Source organism: Lissotriton helveticus, chromosome 10 (assembly GCF_964261635.1).
Source record: "Lissotriton helveticus chromosome 10, aLisHel1.1, whole genome shotgun sequence".
Taxonomy (NCBI): domain Eukaryota; kingdom Metazoa; phylum Chordata; class Amphibia; order Caudata; family Salamandridae; genus Lissotriton; species Lissotriton helveticus.
This window is the reverse complement of record NC_136071.1, coordinates 822,448,609-822,466,501: the sequence shown is the minus strand read 5'-3', so window position 1 is coordinate 822,466,501 and position 17,893 is coordinate 822,448,609. Positions and strand designations below refer to the sequence as shown.

Genomic DNA, 17,893 nt, shown 5'->3' with positions numbered 1-17,893 from the left:
TATCCCTATCCAGTCAGGGCAAATTACTGTTTTGGGTGATCTTTTTCTTAACATTCTAAACGGAGACAAACCAGTGGTACTCTGTGGCATTGTACAATAGGCCCAGATCTTTTGCCTAAGAAACCTTTCTTCTTCTAAATTATTAGCCAGCGCTGTTTGGAACCCTTCCTTCAAAAATCTATTTGCCCTCTCCACCAAACGATTTGAAGTGGGAGAATACAGCGCCACCTGCAGATGCTTAATCTGATATTGTGTTACAACACTTTTCAACTTTAAAAACTCAATAATATACTTTTTTGAAGCAGAGGAAACAAAATCAAAATAGACAGATTTGGAACAATAATCTACAAGAACAATCAAGTACTTTTGTTGTGTAGGAAGAATTTCAAAAGGTCCTGCAAAATCCAATGCAACTTTAGACCAGACATCATCTGGTATTGGAACAGTATTCAAAGGAGTATTGTGAGTTGACCAATGTTAATCAGATAACAAACAAGTGGTACACTTTGGGATCCAATTTGACACTTGGATTTCTAATGAAGGCCCTCGGAAAAATTGTTTGAAATCTTACATGTACCACCAACACATAAGTGTCCAGAGTGAGCTGCTTCCACCAATGTATTTCTAATTAGAGCAGATGGAATACAAATATCATTTCTTATTAGTACTCCATCTGAGAGTGTTAACTCTACTTGAATTCGACCAAACGGTTTAAGGGGAGAAAGCAGTATTCTATCCGTGGGCCATACTTTGAGAACATATTCTTTAACCTTTAATAAACGTTCATCTTTGTTCACAGCATCTAACCATTCAGATTTTGAAATGTGATTGCTTGAAAAACTTAATGCATTATCTAAAGTTACCACAACACATTCAACATCATTCTTGAGAGCTATACAATCTTGGGCAGATTAAGGCAATCTAGCAAAACAATTGTCTCTCACATTAATACTTCCAGGAATATGTACTATTGTAGAATTGTACTCTTAAAGTTTAGAAAGAAGTCTCACAAAACTAGCCGAGGCTTTGCCTGAGCCTTTACCATTGAGCATGTATAAAAGTGGTTTATGGTCAGTGTAAAGCATGAAATGCATGCCCCAAAGAAATGTTTTAAACTTTATGGCCCATAAACAAGCCAGTGCCTCCCTCTCTCTGGTGCTATAGGCTTTTTCAGATTTTAGCAACAATCCTGAGGCAAATCCAATTGTTCTTTCTTTACCAGTTCTCACTTGTGTGAGAACTGCACCTAATCCTAATTGAGTTGCATCAAAAATTAATGTGCAATCAACTCCAGATTTGTAAGACCCTAGAGCAGGAGCTTGCAGAATTAGATTTTTAATGGAAACAAAGGCCTGAATAGCTTCCTCACCAAAAACATACTTTTCCCCTTTCTTGAATAAACTTTGCAAGGGTTGTACAATAAAAGCATAGCTTTGTATGAAATGAGAACAATATTCAGCCATGCCAAGAAAAGATTTGAGATCTTCTTTGTCTTTGGGTGGGGGTACTGCTCATATAGGTTTCACTAGAGAACATTTTGGAGTAATACCATCTTTTGAAATTTGATGTCCCAAGTAATCTAGATCTTGGACTGAAAATCATAATTTTTCCATCTTTAATGTGATCCCAGCTAATTTGAAAAAATGTAGTACTTATTTCAAAATAAAATTATAAAAACCGTCGAACCAACGCCCCCCACCGCCACCCTTCGCACCTGGACCACGGTGACCACCGAAGACACAGCCCGCACGATGAACACCATCCACTCCGGATCACCGACCGACCCCTGCCCACACCACGTCTTCAACAAGGCCGACTCCACCATCGCACCCCAACTCCGGAACATCATCAATGCCTCCTTCAACACCGCCACCTTCCCGGCGAGCTGGAAGCACGCCGAGATCAGCGCCCTCCTGAAGAAACCTACAGCGGACCCCACCGATCTCAAAAACTTCCGCCCCAGCTCCTCCCTTTTCCTGCTAAAGTCATCGAGAAGATCGTCAACAGACAGCTGACCGCCTTTCTTGAGACGAACGGATCCCTCGACAAGACGGAAGTCCTCATCCTGGGATCTTCGCCCTCCGCCTGGGACGACTCCTGGTGGCCCTTAGCCCTGGGCACCGCACCCAAGCCAACCGACCACGCACGCAACCTGGGCTTCATCCTGGACCCCTCCCTCTCGATGACCAGACAAGTCAACGCCGTCTCCTCATCGTGCTTCAACACCCTGCGTATGCTTCGCAAGATCTTCCGCTGCATCCCGACCGAGACCAGGAAGACTGTCACCCAGGCACTTGTCACCAGCCGACTGGACTACGGAAACGCCCTCTACGCCGGAACCACAGCCAAGCAACAGAAAAGACTCCAGCGCATCCAGAACGCCTCCGCCCAACTCATCCTGGATGTCCCCCGACGCAGCCACATCTCCAGCCACCTGAGGAACCTGCACTGGCTCCCCGTCGACAAGAGGATCACGTTCCGGCTCCTCACCCACGCACACAAGTCTCTCCACGACCTGGGCCCCAAGTACCTCAACGACCGCCTGACCTTCTACACGCCCACCCGCCAGCTACGGTCCACCAGCCTCGCCCTCGCAGCCATACCACCCATCCGAAGAGCCACCGCCGGAGGAAGATCCTTCTCTTACCTGGCTGCCAAGACTTGGAACTCCCTCCCCATACACCTTCGGCTGACCCAGGACCATCTCGCCTTCAGGAAACAATTCAAGACCTGGCTGTTCGAGCAGTAGCATACCCCTCCCCCCAAGTGCCTTGAGACCCTCCCGGGTGAGTAGTGCGCTATACAAATGGCATGATTGATTGATTGATTGATTGATGTTCTTCAGAAGACTTAGCATAAATTAGCACATCATCTTGATATGCTTGTGTGCCCCTTATCCCTGAAAGAATTGTGTCCATAAGTTTTTGAAATATGTTTGCTGCAGACGCCAGACCGAAAGTAAGTCTAAGGAACTTGTATGCCCAAATGTAGTTACAAATGTTGTGAGCTTTAGAGAGTCGGCAGCGAGAGTGACATTATGGCATGCCGAGCGTAGATCTAATAATGAATTTTTTTTTAGCTTCAGGGAGATTTGCTAGTAAATCTTGAATTTTGGGCACAAGGTGGTAACCTACCAGTATGTTGCTATTAAGAGTGTGCAAGTCAGCACCCAAGCGAATGTCCCCTTCCCTTTTTCGTACGATAACAATTGGACTTACCCATTCGGATGAGTCTGTGGAAATGATGATCATTTCTTTTACTAATTTGTCCAGCAATGACTTCAATTCTGTCCTAATGGACAATGTGACTGTTGTAGCTTTATGTGCAAAGAGTATGGCACTTTTCTTTAATTTTATATTGTCTTCAAAATTATGAATAACGCCAAGTCTTGAGTCTAATACTTCAGGATAAACATTAAGAAAATTCTTAATTTTTTGAGTATAGTCTGCAATTGAGCGCACAACATTAGTATTTATAACAATGGGATTATCCAAGCCAGGAATTAACATCAAGCCTAACTTTGCTAAATCTTGCCAACCTATTATCAATGTCCTTTTTTCAGCAACATATATTTTTGTAAAGACTCTGCAAAGAGTTCAAAATGTTTGAGGTCCCACGATCCTACCCCTTTTTTTAAAATTGAGTTGTGTCACACTTTCTAAGGACCTGTCTTATTATAGTTCAGGGCTATGTCATTTTCTCCCCCTCTAGTTTTACATGACAATGCACCAAAACACTCTAACTTGTCCTTGTTATTCAGAAACACTGCGGTCTGTGTACAGGGCAGTTTCTGAGAACTAGAAATGCAGGTTGTGTTTAGATTATATCACTGATTTGTTGGTGTATGATGCTTGTTTCTCCTTGTAGGTAATAAATGGATGAAATAGTATTAAAGCACTTCAAATTAAAAATTATGTCACACATGGCATCCAGAAGTACTTGTTGCCAGTGTAGAAATTGCAATATCAGGAGTCATGTTCATAAAAGATCAATTTCATAATGGGCAGTTGTGAAGGAGAGGAGAATATACCAAATTACTGAGACATCTTTTTCTAATCTTTTCATCTCTTCCAAACACGCCTGTGATTCATCATCTGTTGCCACACTTGGCAGTTGAAGACTGCAAGGGTGTGTATTCCGTTGCACCAGGACACATGAAATTGAACCATTGCCATATGATGGCAGTCTCTGGTATAGTGGTGGCCCCTGCCATGGGAATTCTTGGACACTTAAACATATGGAGATTCTAAATGTGTTTATTGATTGCAGTACCTGGGTACATGATACTCCTACCAGAATATATAATAGCTGTTCCTGGGCTTATGATGGCTTTACGTAATTACCGAATGCTAAATTTGGCATATCATCACACTGGATATGCTTGCACATTTGAAGCTGTCACTGGCATTTTCAGTTTAAGTGATTCTTGACATTTGAGGCTGTACCTGTCTACGATGCCCGTACCAAGAGAGTTAAATAACCACATGATGGAGATACGTCGACCTAGTATGGTGACATCTGGTTGTGTGAAGATGTGATTAGAATATGATGGAAGCACTTACCTGAATGAAGAGGTTGTATCTAACATTTAAAACTGTATCTTACTTTTGAGGTTGTTTCTGATGTTTGAGGCTGTACCTGCGCATGATGACGGCACCGAGGCATATGATGTCTGAGTTTGGCCCAAGGAGTTTTTACTTGAGCTTCTGATAGCTTTCTTCAGCATATGATGGCCTTTCCAGACATTTGAATATGGAACTGCCGAAATAAAGCTATAACAGGCATATGATAGCTGGATCTGATCTGTGACCCTGGCCACTGGCAGCAGTGGTCCGTACACATCATCGCGGTACTCTTCCATGGCAGTAACCAAGTTATTTCTTGAGTTCAACAAAGATCACATAAAATGTACTTCATAAAAAAATAATCAAACTTATAATAGGTTTGTTTAATCACCTCAGTTGTGTCATTTTCAGTGATTGCATTATTCGCTGTGAATAATGCTGCCTGCTGTGACATCATCAGGGTAAACTGTCCTGTGGTGTCAAGGACTGTTACTTTTCAATTCCTGTGATAGCGCAGTTTAAATGTCATAATATTTCTGTGCTACAACCACTATGATTTCAATGAATTTGCTCCACTACTTCACATCGAATCTTTGGTCCACATTTGGATGGAGTGACTGGGACAGCGAGTATAATGTAAAACAAGCATTTGCAATGCAAATTGGTCTCGCATTTGCTTGAGTTTGAGCTATTGGCATTGTAAATTACAAAGTCTTTTATTAAGTTTGTGGCATGCTGGCTTGGGTCTGATTTTGTGGGAGGCACATGTAGTGGCAATGCAGTTCTGGAAGACACCCTCTGACAACTTGGAAATTTCTTGTATGGGAAGCAGTAGGAATAAATGAGCTGTGAATGAAATACTGCATTATATGCTGGTGACCAGGTGTGTTCTTGGGTAGAGGTTAAAATAAAAGACAAGGATGGGTTGCATTATTGGCCTGGGTATTTTAGCGGAGGAGTTCTGGAATGTGGGAGCAGGTGAGTGGATTGTAAGAATCAGTGGTTAGGGTGGACCGGAGAGTCAGGAGGTTATTTGAAAGGGGATAGGCAAGATGTGCGGTCAGTGGATATAGGTGAGAAGGGACTAGTAGGTAGTACAAGGAAGGTTTATTAGTTATGGAATTGAAAGGGGATCTTAGGATCTCAGGATATGGAGGAAGGGTGTGAAGATGGACAGTCAAGGAGTTAGGCATCTCTCCAAGATACTGAAGCCCTTGTTGTTTATACCTGCCATCATGCTGTTCTGCTGAGCCAGGAAAACTGCAGCAGGGGTCTCCTTGGGGACCCCATCCCCACTTACCAAGCTGGAACAGTTGAAACTCCTCTATGGTGGAGAGGGCTGGCTCTGGTGCTATGGGTGGGGAGAGGAGCCAAATAGGTCACCCCGGACAGAGAGCAGAGGAAACACTAGACTGCTCATCTGGCCTTAGCTGTTAACGTAGAAAATCGACTTGCGTAAAAGTGTGCACAATGTGAGCTCAGTGTACTTCTTTCATTAGGGGCAGAGCACCTGGAATTCTTGACAGCTGTCCTTGTAAGAATTTATGTTCCCAGATGGGAGAGCATGTGACTTGTCTGTTCTTCTGCTCCCTATCTTCCATCGCATTGTCTTTGGACTTTCTCGCTCACTTTCACGTCACTCTGGTACTCAGCTCCACACTCCGTGTTGCCTAAAAAGCAGAGAGCACACTATGAAGATGTTTCAGTCTGCTAAGCTGGCTCAAGCTTTGTGGCTTTTGAAGCCAAGGCAGAGAATGTATTGTGTCCGTGCCCTTTTAGGTAGAAGGCAGTCTGCATGCAGCGAGTATTGTCACTCTACCAACCCCCTTGCCCCAACCTCATTTACTGGCAGCTTAGACCCCACCCCTAAGGCGACTGGTAAACCGAGGTATTTTACCTGCTAAATGCTAAATATAGCATAATAGCAACTAACATTTTATTTATGTGGGGGTGACAACTCTACCTCAGCTGCCCAATATGAACTGTATACACCTTTAAAATTGTGCTACAAATGCAAAGTCAGTGCTTCAGAGCTCACTAAGCATGGGCGGATTTTGCGAATTGGCAATCCGCGAAATTGCGTATTTACGGATTCGCAATCCGCAAAATCCACGACCTCTCGCGAATTTTGCGGATTCCTTTTTTTTTGTGTGTTCGCAAGTGTTTCTGCCATTTCGCAAGGGTTTTTTACCAGTTCGCAAACGCGGACTTACTTGTCGGGTACCAACGGTCGCGACCATGTTGTTTCTACGTCTGGTTCATCATAGCACTCTCTGTTTCACAACTGCCACACTCTGTTTCACCACTGCCACCCTCTGGCTCACCCATGCCACCCTCTGGCTCACCCATGCCACCCTCTAGTTCATCACTGTAGATTATGGGGGGAAAAGCACACCTGCCCTGCCTCAACTGACATGAATGAATTAGGGGCTGATTAATGTGTCACTGAATTTGAACTTCCAGGCTGGCACCTGCTTCCTTATCTGTAATTGCTTTCTGTTGCAGTGTAATTTTTTTAACAGGACCTTTGTTGTATACTTGTAGCTATTCTCTGAGCCTGCTGCGAGGTTCAGAGCAGGGTCATAGAATAGTTGCAAGTAGGCAACTGAACTCTGAAGGGGCCCCTCAGGAAGCACTACAGGGAATGGTTACTAATGATAAGATTGAACTTTTGCACCTGCTGAGTGCTTTCAGTTTTGCAAAAATCCAAATATCCAGCAGCATCCACAAAAAGTAATCCTTCCAGGCACTACAGGGAATGGTTACTAATGATAAGATTGAACTTTTGCACCTGCTGAGTGCTTTCAGTTTTGCAAAAATCCAAATATCCAGCAGCATCCACAAAAGGTAATCCTTCCAGGTCAAGATCCAAATCAAAGTGACCAGCACATGAAGAAAGCACTGGGAGGAGCCTGCTGGACAGGAACAGGAAGTTGGAGACTGTGGGGCACTTCCACCCTCCCACCCCCCCCCCACCCCCCAAAATGGACTCCTTGCAAAATAAAAGTGCAGGCAAATGTCAACCTGAGGAGTTATTCTGATAAAAATCATAATTTTCAAGGTTTATGCTGCCTGCTGGTGGATTTCTTGTGCGAAATTGCAAATATTGCAATCTCGCAATTGCGAGATTGTCGCTGCCCGCCGCATCTACGTGTTCACAAGTGTTTACTCCCGCAAAATTGTATAGTATTCTAGTTGGCAAGTGCGACCAGGCAAAAAATCCGCTTCGCACGGATTTACGAATTTTCGGCAAGTTTGCGAGAGTTCACGGATTGCGAATTTGCCGAAAATCCGCAAAATCCACGAGCGGAACGGATTTTACGCCCATGCTTAGAGCTCACACCAATGCAGTATCTTAGTCACTAGGCAACAGAGTGTGCTGAGCGATTTCTTAGAGAGAATCTGATTCTAAACCATGGACTACTTCATTTGCCCCCGGAAAATGTGAATTACTTTTCACCTGTATCCGAGATCAAGTAAGTTGTTTTCTTTGCTGTGTAGACCGTAATTAAAGCACAGAAGTTCAAAATGCTGTTCTTAAATATAGCCATCTCTGAAATGCCCATTACCAGGGCAACTGACTATGCTGGATATGGGCTGAAGAACAGATTTGTTTTCCATTGGAGTGCATGAACATCGTTGTCACAAGGAAAATCCCTCTCTCCCTTGCCTTGTTGTTTTACTGTCTCCTATTTCTTATATGTTTTTCGTTAGCCAATGCACAAAAGAAAGCCTTGTCACATTTTCACCTCTTGCATGCTGCACACATTTCTGTGCTGTATGGGCAATTTAAATAGTGGGCGGGTTTCGGACGGCCCCCAGAAGTCCTCTGCACAGGCCCACCGTGTCGTCGGAGGGCCAGGGGCCATCCGAGGCATGCAGGGGGTTAATAAATAAAATACTCGAAACAGCAAAGTACAGTACATCTCTCGCCTCTCCAAGTAAAAAATGCAAATTAAAGTGTAACTTGCTGAAACAGGGGAATACTCAATAAACATGAACTCAAATCTCAAAGGCACCATGCCACTATTTACAATGCATATTTTAAACAATGTCATCCAGTTGCACTTACCTGAAACTGTCCCGGGTTGGCTGCTTTGCACCGACCGGAGCTTGAAATAGGCAGAAACAAACAAGACGCACATGGATGCTGTGCTGAGGAAATTATTCTCAGATGTTTTAACACTTCAAAAGCACATTGTGCAGTGGTCAGAAAGCTGCTCGTTTGCACTTGATGCAGAGTCAATTAAGAGAAATTAAACCAGAATATTGCTCCTCTCTCCAAGTTAGTTAATTCAAAAAGTTACGTAAAAAAATTAAACTAGCCCCACAGCCGCTCCATGAATTTAGTGCCAACATCGGCCCATACCCCAGACCGCTCACAACAATTCCCCATAATAACAGACACCACACAATGTTTTGTTGGAGAAAGTTGTTGCAGCTTTATTTGCATAAACATTATGCCAACATGTTGAGTTATCTTACGGGCGATCCAGGGTCAGGCCGCCCCTCGCGACCTGCCCACCTGATGAGCCATAAACCCCCTGTGGTGTTAACCGCAGGGGTGTTGTCAATTTTGGGCAAAGGGCTAGCCCCTCCTCCTGGCAGACCACCAGTCCACCCCTTACTCACACCCCTCCCCACTACGGGGGGCGGAACGTTGCAGGCAACCCCCGGTTGCTCAGGTCCACAACCGCCCGAAAGACTAACGGGGCACCGTCACTCCTCCAGGATCCCACCGAGGAAAACCCTGGGGATAATTGGCTCTCGCACCCTTACTGTGCTCCTGTAGAGGGTACCCTTCTGTACCTTCCAGCATTGGATCGCCCTGTAACTCCGCCTGCAACACAAAGCAAAATAGTATTAGATAAGAACCCCCCCCTGCTGCCCCACAGCCAGGTTAGCGATAGGGAGGGAAAACAGCATCCGGGCAGCACCACTCGTCGGGGTCAAGGGGGAGAGGGTCCTTCCACGCGGCCGATCAGGGATCAAAGAGGGCGCCAGGCCTGCGACCCCAGGCCATATACCCTCGGCCCGCCCCTCCCCCGCCGGACGTAACATCACTAGGGACCCTCCAGGTCCCAGACACTAGACCGCTCCTTGGGGTCTGTGCTATCCTGTGGCACTAAGGGTGGCCGCCTTCTTAGGTGGCCCCCTTCGGAGGCCCGGGGCAGCCTGGCAAAAGAAAGACACTTGGGCACCAGTCACGCTTAGTAATAAAATGTAACGTGGGCAAGCACGGCTAGATGTGAAAAAAAGAAAGGCACTTAAACACTGCCCCATTGGCACTGAGTAATTAAAATGTATAGTTAGGACATGTGGAAGCAGTCAGCATGCTAATGAAGAGGAACATACCTGAAGAGCTGTTCTATATCACAAGCTACTGCCATTTAAACAAAGACACACCTTTCCCGTCCCATTTTGAGTTATTATATTGGGATTGCTTACCTTACCTGTGCCCCAGGGAAGTTTACAGACCCTTCCTCCTCCCCCTCGTCCACGGCAGGCTGCGAGCCTGAATGTGACGAAGGCGGGGGTGTTAGGCGGGAGCACTGGCTGCAGTCGGTGTTTACATAGCGCAGTGTGTGCTGCAGAGGCTGGGATTGAGAGGGCTGCCCCAATACAGAAAATAATAAAACAAATGCAAACACTATAAAGCGGACACTGCGTCCAGTGGGAAAAAACAAGGCACACAAAGGGCATTAACGGAGATGGGATGGTGGAGGGAGGAGGAGCAATAGCGCCCGAAGATGTGTTTAACACATCGCCCGCTTCGAGCATTGTCCCAAAACAAATTTAAATACGTCGAGATGCATATAAAGAAAGCCGTATTTGACACGATAATTGAAACAAAAAAAAAGCTGGAGGAGCCATCACATGCTGTACAGTGTGATGGTCAAACAGAACATTCTCTGAGTGAAATCGCCAGGGACGGAATGAAGGACGCAAAAGAGGGGCATTCACACAAATGCACCAGTAAGAAGCAAGCATTTTTGAATGCTACAGATAGTAACCAATGGCAATCAGTGCGTTTGCTAAACCCCACAGAACAGATATAACAGGTTGATCGAAGTTCAACCCACAAAAATGGCTGTGATGAAAAGTGCAACGCAGGCCCATGCATCAATCTGCTGGACTGCTGTCTACGACCCCTGTTGCCTGCAGATGACAGTCCCTTCATGGAAGCGTCCCCTCATAGACAGCTTCAACTTTGCCGATGAATCCCACAACCTTTAGGATGTTGGTGTCCCATCAATGATTTGGCCTAATGGCTAGAGCAGTGGACTTTGAAGCTGGGGAATCAGGTTCAGATCTCGGCAGGGACACTCAACATCCTGTGATTCTAGGCAAATCATTTAATCTCCCCGTGCCTACCAAAATGGAAGTATCCGTTTGTTGCGCAACTGGTGCTCACGTAAAGCGATCTGATACCTTCAGGTTGAGTTTAAACTATATAAACCTTCAAAAACACAGTAATGTCTTCAAACCATTTGTACCTTTCCTTGCAGTTCGCTTGGATGAGGCAACGTTGGTCAGAGGCGCTACGGGAAGGTTTCTTCTCAGCTCGAGTGGCGAATACATTGTTTACTTTCTAGCAAGAAAAGAGTCAGATTTAAATAAAAGTCCGGAATTTACACATCGGTGTTACAATGTAAAAATAGGCTGAATGTAGGGTGTTACATTATGTCGAGATGGCAATATTGTAACAGAGATAGAAATGTTAGATTAAAAACACTCTCTTTATCTGGCATCAAACTGCATCTGTTTATGCATATCTTTATTCCTCAAACCTTTTAAAAAGGATGTGCATCCAAGCTGGTATTGGGATGAGTATAAAATTACTCTGTCTCTCAGTTTTCTTCCTTTTTTTCTTTCTTTTTTTCCTTGTGGCTTAAAACTGGGAGTTCAACTAAAAAATCAAGTGTTGATTGCTGTTAATCTGCTGTGTATTTGATAATTTAGTAAACTTTTAAATAGGTGCAAATATAAACCCCTAGAGAAAGAACCTGCCGTGTGACAGCATATTCATTTTCGTAAGACTATCACTTACAAACAATTCCCAAATATTTTTTTCCATCACAACAGGGGGAAGATGATTCCATCGGACCTTGAAAGAAGAATTATTGAAGTGAAACAGAAAGTAAGTCTTTTTGTCTTTATGTTTGCACCGTTATAAAATGACGAATTACGTGATTGATTCCTTACTAACAAGTAAAGCAGCTTTGCGTCCTTTATGCGCGCACTGACAGCCGTTGCATGAGACACAAAGGAGTTACCATCTCTCTTCTGGCTGTACATATAGAAAAAAAACAAAGGCCACTTTCAGTTGAATTTAGAGATGTAAAATCAGAAACAAAACCATGTGAAAAATCAAACGTAAAATCACACGTGTAAGAAAGCAAATAAATGGGTTTTGAGAGCACTATGGGGCAGATTTAAAAGGATCTGACGCATCTGCATAGATGCACCAGTTTCCTAGCTCCAGTGCCAAATGTCCTTGCGCCACCATGGATTAGCTGTATTTACAATGCTCCATGGTGCAAGGATTATCAGATGGGTCAGAAATACTAACGCATCTGTTGGCACAAAAATGAAGCATTGCTGGAGTTGCTCATCCCTGCACCATGTGACAGGCCCCACATGCAGTGCCTGCCACATAATGCAGGGATGTTTTAAAAGTGTATATTTACTATTGCGGCTTAGGCTGCTACCCACAGCACAAACTGCAATAGAAAATATACACTTTGTGACCACGCAAAGGCAGTTGCTTTTTAATGATGGCAGCGGGACCACCGAGTCCAGTTTCCGAAATGATGCCGGTCGCTGATGCCCTTAGATTCAGGGTCCCTTCTTTTCCCCTCCAGTTCGACCTTGATCCTCTGAGTACACTGAAACCGTCCTTCGCTTGGATAAACAATTACATAACATTTTCTCATCTGCCAAGAATGTCCTTTCTTAATATTTCCCTCTGTTGTATTATATTGTTATTGTTGTATTTATACAATGCTTGACACACCTGACGAAGTGCATTGCTACGCCATCTGGCTTACTACACCAAGCAGCAGTGTCCATATTTCAGGGAGACCTATTGGGAAGGTAACAGTGGGTTATGGAGGCACCCTAAAAATCCTAAAAAAATGTCACTAATAACTCTTTAGAATTTGCCAAAAACAAAAAATTTTGAGAGTTTATATTTTAAGAATGGGCATTTTTAGATATTTTACCAAATGAAAGCATATCTAGATGTAACTAACAAGGGTTTTTACAATATCTTCAACTAAAATATTTTTGCAGTTATTCTTACCCCAAATTTATTTGATCTGATATTGACTTTATTAAATCTACTACTCGATGTAACCTTATCCCTTGTCACTCTGCTTTATAAAAGCTTAAACACCCATGTTGTTATAAGGAATCAGTTCCTCCAAGGGAAATGCCCTAGATATATAGAGTAGTTAATAGTGTGCAAATGCATGATATATGCCTGGCTCTGTGGAGATGCTGGTCAGAAATATTTCCAGCCTTCATTGGCTTGGGCGATATTGAAATGACACATGACCTACTTCTGATAATCCTTCGATGTAAGACAGTTAAAATTGCATTGTAGGTGGTAACTGCTGTCTGAATGATGATTGATTATGCAGCAAACTGCAAGGCATTCTCAGAATAGATTCAACAGACTCAACTCAGTTAATTATTAAGTATTTTAAAGTATTGGATTAATCATTATTACTGCTTCTATTTGCATGTACTTGTGAGTCCTGTTTCAAAAACTGTTGTGGCCTGATTCTTAAACTACATTTTATAGTACAATTTGTGCACCTACTAAACATGCTACAAAATGCTAGCAAGAAAAAGACTAGAGCACATCACATATAGTAACTTTTATCCTTTGTGCAATCAGCAATCTTCTTCAATCAATATTCTTGCAGGATAACTCTTTTTAAATCCAAGAAAATCATGTGGCGTAGACCATTCAGACTTTATTTCTTTTAAAACAAAATGTTCCACAGCCTGGTGTTTTTTTTGTTAATGTGATATCTGTTGCACTCCTAGTGGACACAGAGTTTTGATGCCTTAGGTGGATGAGCTTCAAACACCAAAGTTGCACTCATAACTTGATTTTTTGTATTTAGTTTTTGTAATCTTTACAAGAAGGGGACACTATTTGATGTGCAGGTCTCCAATAGCAAATCCACCTTTCTTTGTATGTTGTATGCTACAAAATGCTATTCACAAACTGCCCTACAAAGTACTACTGCAAAAAAACAGTAGTAAGCCAAGTGCCATACATGGCCGACCACTGGTACTACAACACTTTCCCATGGAAAATATTGCAGGTAGGGACTTTAGCTTAAACCCCATAGGAAATAATGTTAAGTTATATTAAATTATTTTAAATAGTTCAAGTATAAATACATTTAATTTAATGTCAAATAAAATCAAATTATAACATATTTAACCAATATTTGTTTAATATAAATAGTTATGTAATTCTTTTTAATTAATTTCAAACAAATTTGTCGGACTTTATACAAAACTACAAAAAGCTAAGTTGCCATGATACATGTTGGAAAAGGCATGTAAAGTGAATCCAGGTGCTGAGGTCTTGCTGGTTCATTTGAAAACCCAGGTCTTGAGTCGCTTTCTGAAGTCCGGGAGAGAGGGTGAAGTCCGTAGTTGAAGGTTATTCCAGGCTTTGGCAATGAATTAGGAGAAGTTATGTGGGTCTGCTTGGGGAGGTCAAGGATCAGTCTGTCTGCCAAGTTCTTTATCATCTGGAGTATCGTCAGGAGTTGGGAAGTGATTGCAACCTAGAGTGCATTTCAGTTGTCCAGGCGGCTTGTGACAAGGGCTTGAGTGATGGATTTCCTGGTGTTGACGGGGACCCATCTGAAGATCTTTTGGAGCATACAGAGGTAAGCTGATCTGGCAATTCATGGTGATTTTGCTTTCCAGGATGATTCTGAGGTTGTGGGTGTGGTCTGTAGAAGAAAGAGTGGCTCCAAGTTCTGCGGGCCACCAGGTGTAGTCACAAGGGGAGGAGTTATTCATAAAAATCAGCACTTCCGTCTTGTCCATGTTGAGCTTTAGGCAATTAGTCTTCATCTAGTCGGCGACATTCCTCATGGCACTGTGGAAGTTGGTTCTGATGGTGGAAGTGTCTTCCATGAGTGAGAAAATGAGCTGGACGTCGTCTTCATAGGGTAATCTGATGAGGCCCTGGGTTCTGACGATATCGGCCAGGGGTCATGTAGGTGTGGAATAGGGTTGGGCTGAGGGATGAACCTTGAGGGATGCCGCAGACCTGAGGTCAAGGGTGGGAGCTGGATTTTCTGGGTGTGTCCTATGAGAAAGACTGCAATCCATTTGAGGGTGTCCCCCTGGATTCTGATGTGGAGGAGCCTCTTTATGAGATGGTGGTGGGATACTGTGTCAAAAGCACTGAGAGGCCGAGGAGGATCAGGGCTGCTGTTTCTCCTCAGTTTAGGAGGGTTCTGATGTCGGTGGCGGCAATCAGGGCGGTCTCGGTGCTATGGTTGGCGGGGAAGCCAGACTGTGAGGCATCCAGCAGTCTCTTCGGGTGTTCGGTGAGCTGGAGGTTGATGATCTTCTTGAGGACCTTGGCGGGGAACGGGAGCAGTGAGATGGGGCAGTAGTTCTTGAGTTCCCTGGGGCCGGGAGAGGGTTTTTTTAGGAGAGGCCTGACATCTGCGTGTGTCTATTAGTCAGGAAAGGCCCCGTGGTGATGTATGTGTTGAGAATGGAGATGAGTGTCCCACTGATCTCTTTGCTCCCAAGGTTGAGGAGGTGGTGTGGGCTTGGGTCCGATGGTGCCCCAGAGTGGATGGAGTTCATGATAGTGGTAGTTTCCCTTGCAGTGAGCTGCTCCTATGCGGTGAGCAGGTTAGTGGTGTCTGAATGTGTGATGAGATTGTAGAGGATGGTGGGTTGGGATTTGAAGTTAGTTTAGATGGTAGTTCTCTTGTTGTGGAAGTAGTTTTGCAGTATGTCGCAGAGTTCCGGGGAACGGGGGATCTGGTTCGCAGGAGCGGATAGGCAGGAGAATTCTCTGATGATGTTGATGAGCTCATTGCTGTTTTTTGTGCCTGCTTCAGTGCAGCCTGCCAAGTCTCGTCTTTTCTTGTCCTCGAGGTGTTGATGGTGTCTGTTGTGGGTTGACTTGAAGGTGGCTTGGTTTTTGGGGTCTCTGCTGATGTGCCATCTTCTTTTCAGGTATTTGCAGTTGTGGTTTCAAGCCCATGAGGTCTGGTGTGTACCAGCTGGCTTGCTTGGTGGCTCTGATGGTCTTGACTGGCTTAATGGAGGTGACTCTGTTGGCGCAGTTTGTGATCCAGGTGGAGAAGTTCTAGGTGACTTGTTTCAGGTTGGTTGTCGAGTCAGGCTGCGTGGTGTTGAGGACATCAGCCCATTGGGTCTCAGTCACTTTGTTCCAGCTGTGGTGGGTGGAGCACGGAGGTTTGGTGGTGATGTCAGGGGATCCTGCAATGGTGAAGTGGATGATGGTGTGATTGGTCCAGGTGAATACGGTGACATACTGTACTTGGCTCTGTCGCTGGTGGTGAAGATTAGGTCCCGTGTGTGTCCTGTGATGTGTGTGGGGTTGGTGACTAGCTGGGTGAGGCTGATGTTGCTCATGTTTTCCAGTAGTTTGATGACATTGGTTTCTTTGGGGTCGTTGAAGTGGAAGTTGGGGTAGCCTAGGAAGATTTAGGTTCTGAGTCGATTGCTAGGAGACGATGAATTCGTGGATGGCATCACAGAAGCTGGGGCATGGTCCTGGGGATCTGTAGGTGAGGGTGCCTCTGAGGGTCATTCTGTCATTGATTTGGAGCTGGAAGTTGAGGTGCTCCTTGATAGGAGTGGTGTTGTCTTCAGTGGTGGTGCAGCGGAGTGCTTCTTTGTGGACAATGGTTATTCAACCTCCCTGTTTGTTGGTGTGGTTGAGGTGTCTCATCTTGTAGCCATTGGGTGCTGCGGTGGCAGTGTCAAGGCAGAGGAGAAGCTGACCCAGAGTGAGGGTGGTGACGAGGTCTCAGATTTCAGGGGTTTGTTTGCAGAGGGTTGGAGCATTGAGCAGAAGACAGTGAAGCAGTTCTGGGGTGTCCATGTTCGGTGAGGTGGGTGTGGCAAAGGTTTCTGTGCGAGTTGGAAGTCAGACATTGCAGGTGAATCAACAGTGGTGGCCGACGGACTGTCCAACCATTGCCGAGGAGATGCGATGCAGCTGTTGTTGTTGTGCCATCTGAGATCCAGGACCAGGAGCTCTGCGGTGGTGTATCGGTGGATGGCAGGAGCACCAGGGTGCCAGGCGCAGGGGGCAGTCCAGGCACGGACGGGATTAAATACAGTATATATCACTGTTAATAATTATTAAAGCACATTTAAAAACTACTTTACAAAAAATTAAGTGGGGATTTACTATTTAATTTAACATTTAGATAAATAATGCATGCCAATAAATTTACATTCAATTTAAAATACATACATAATTAAATAATAAATTCAAAATAAAAATATTTGTATTTTAGGATTGTTTTCCTTACGTTCTACATTTAAAATAAATATATACAACTTATTTACATTAATAATGAACATAAAAACACTTTCAATATTTGTTTTCCGAGTTAAATACATTTTTTACATTTTCTTTATTCTGTACCAGAGAGAGACTGTGCACTAGGGGCAGAGATCTCCATATCAGTAGTGGTCATCTTTGGATGGGATTTCTATAAACATAAATAAAAATTCCAAGATGCCCACAATGCACATATCCACATTTACACATGCAGTCTTGTGATGATGAAAAAAAGTTTAAAATGGCAGGTAGCACGGCAGATAGCAGTGAAAGACAGCAGTGCTTTGGGAGATGTAGAGTAGAAGGCTCTAATAAAAACAGGAGTGGGACAAACACAAGAATAGATAGGAGACCCATCCAATCATAAGTATGGGACATCCAAAGCTGACGGTGAATATCGATAATTCGCAATAGTTCTTCGGCAAAAGAGTTTAAGCTGTTTGTGAGACCTAAATTGAATAATCTAGTAAAAAGATGGTACATTTTGTCTCTGCTAACACTTATTTATTTTCTGATGTTTTGCTCCAAAAAGGCCACTTCTCTCACACAAAGTTACTAAAATTAAAATGGTGTGGACTTTACCAGTCCTTTAATCAGTCGATTTATCATACCCATTAAAAATATAAGGGTCTATTAGTATGGCGTTGCGGGCCCCAGGATGTTGGAGGGGTGGGGGCACATGGGGGGTACCTATGGTACCCCTTGCATTTGCATGCACAAGATGGCA

General features: G+C 44.0%; 1 protein-coding gene across 1 annotated transcript in view; it reads left to right on the top strand.

The window, feature by feature from the left end:
- The window catches only part of GAD2 (glutamate decarboxylase 2), a gene marked incomplete at its 5' end in the record, with an annotated part of 538,013 nt that overhangs the window by 270,784 nt on the left and 249,336 nt on the right, over nt 1-17,893 (top strand). The window contains one exon of the mRNA XM_078662797.1: nt 11,652-11,706. Within this exon, the coding sequence (XP_078518923.1) occupies nt 11,652-11,706 (55 nt within the window). The remainder of the gene's footprint in view (nt 1-11,651; nt 11,707-17,893) is intronic.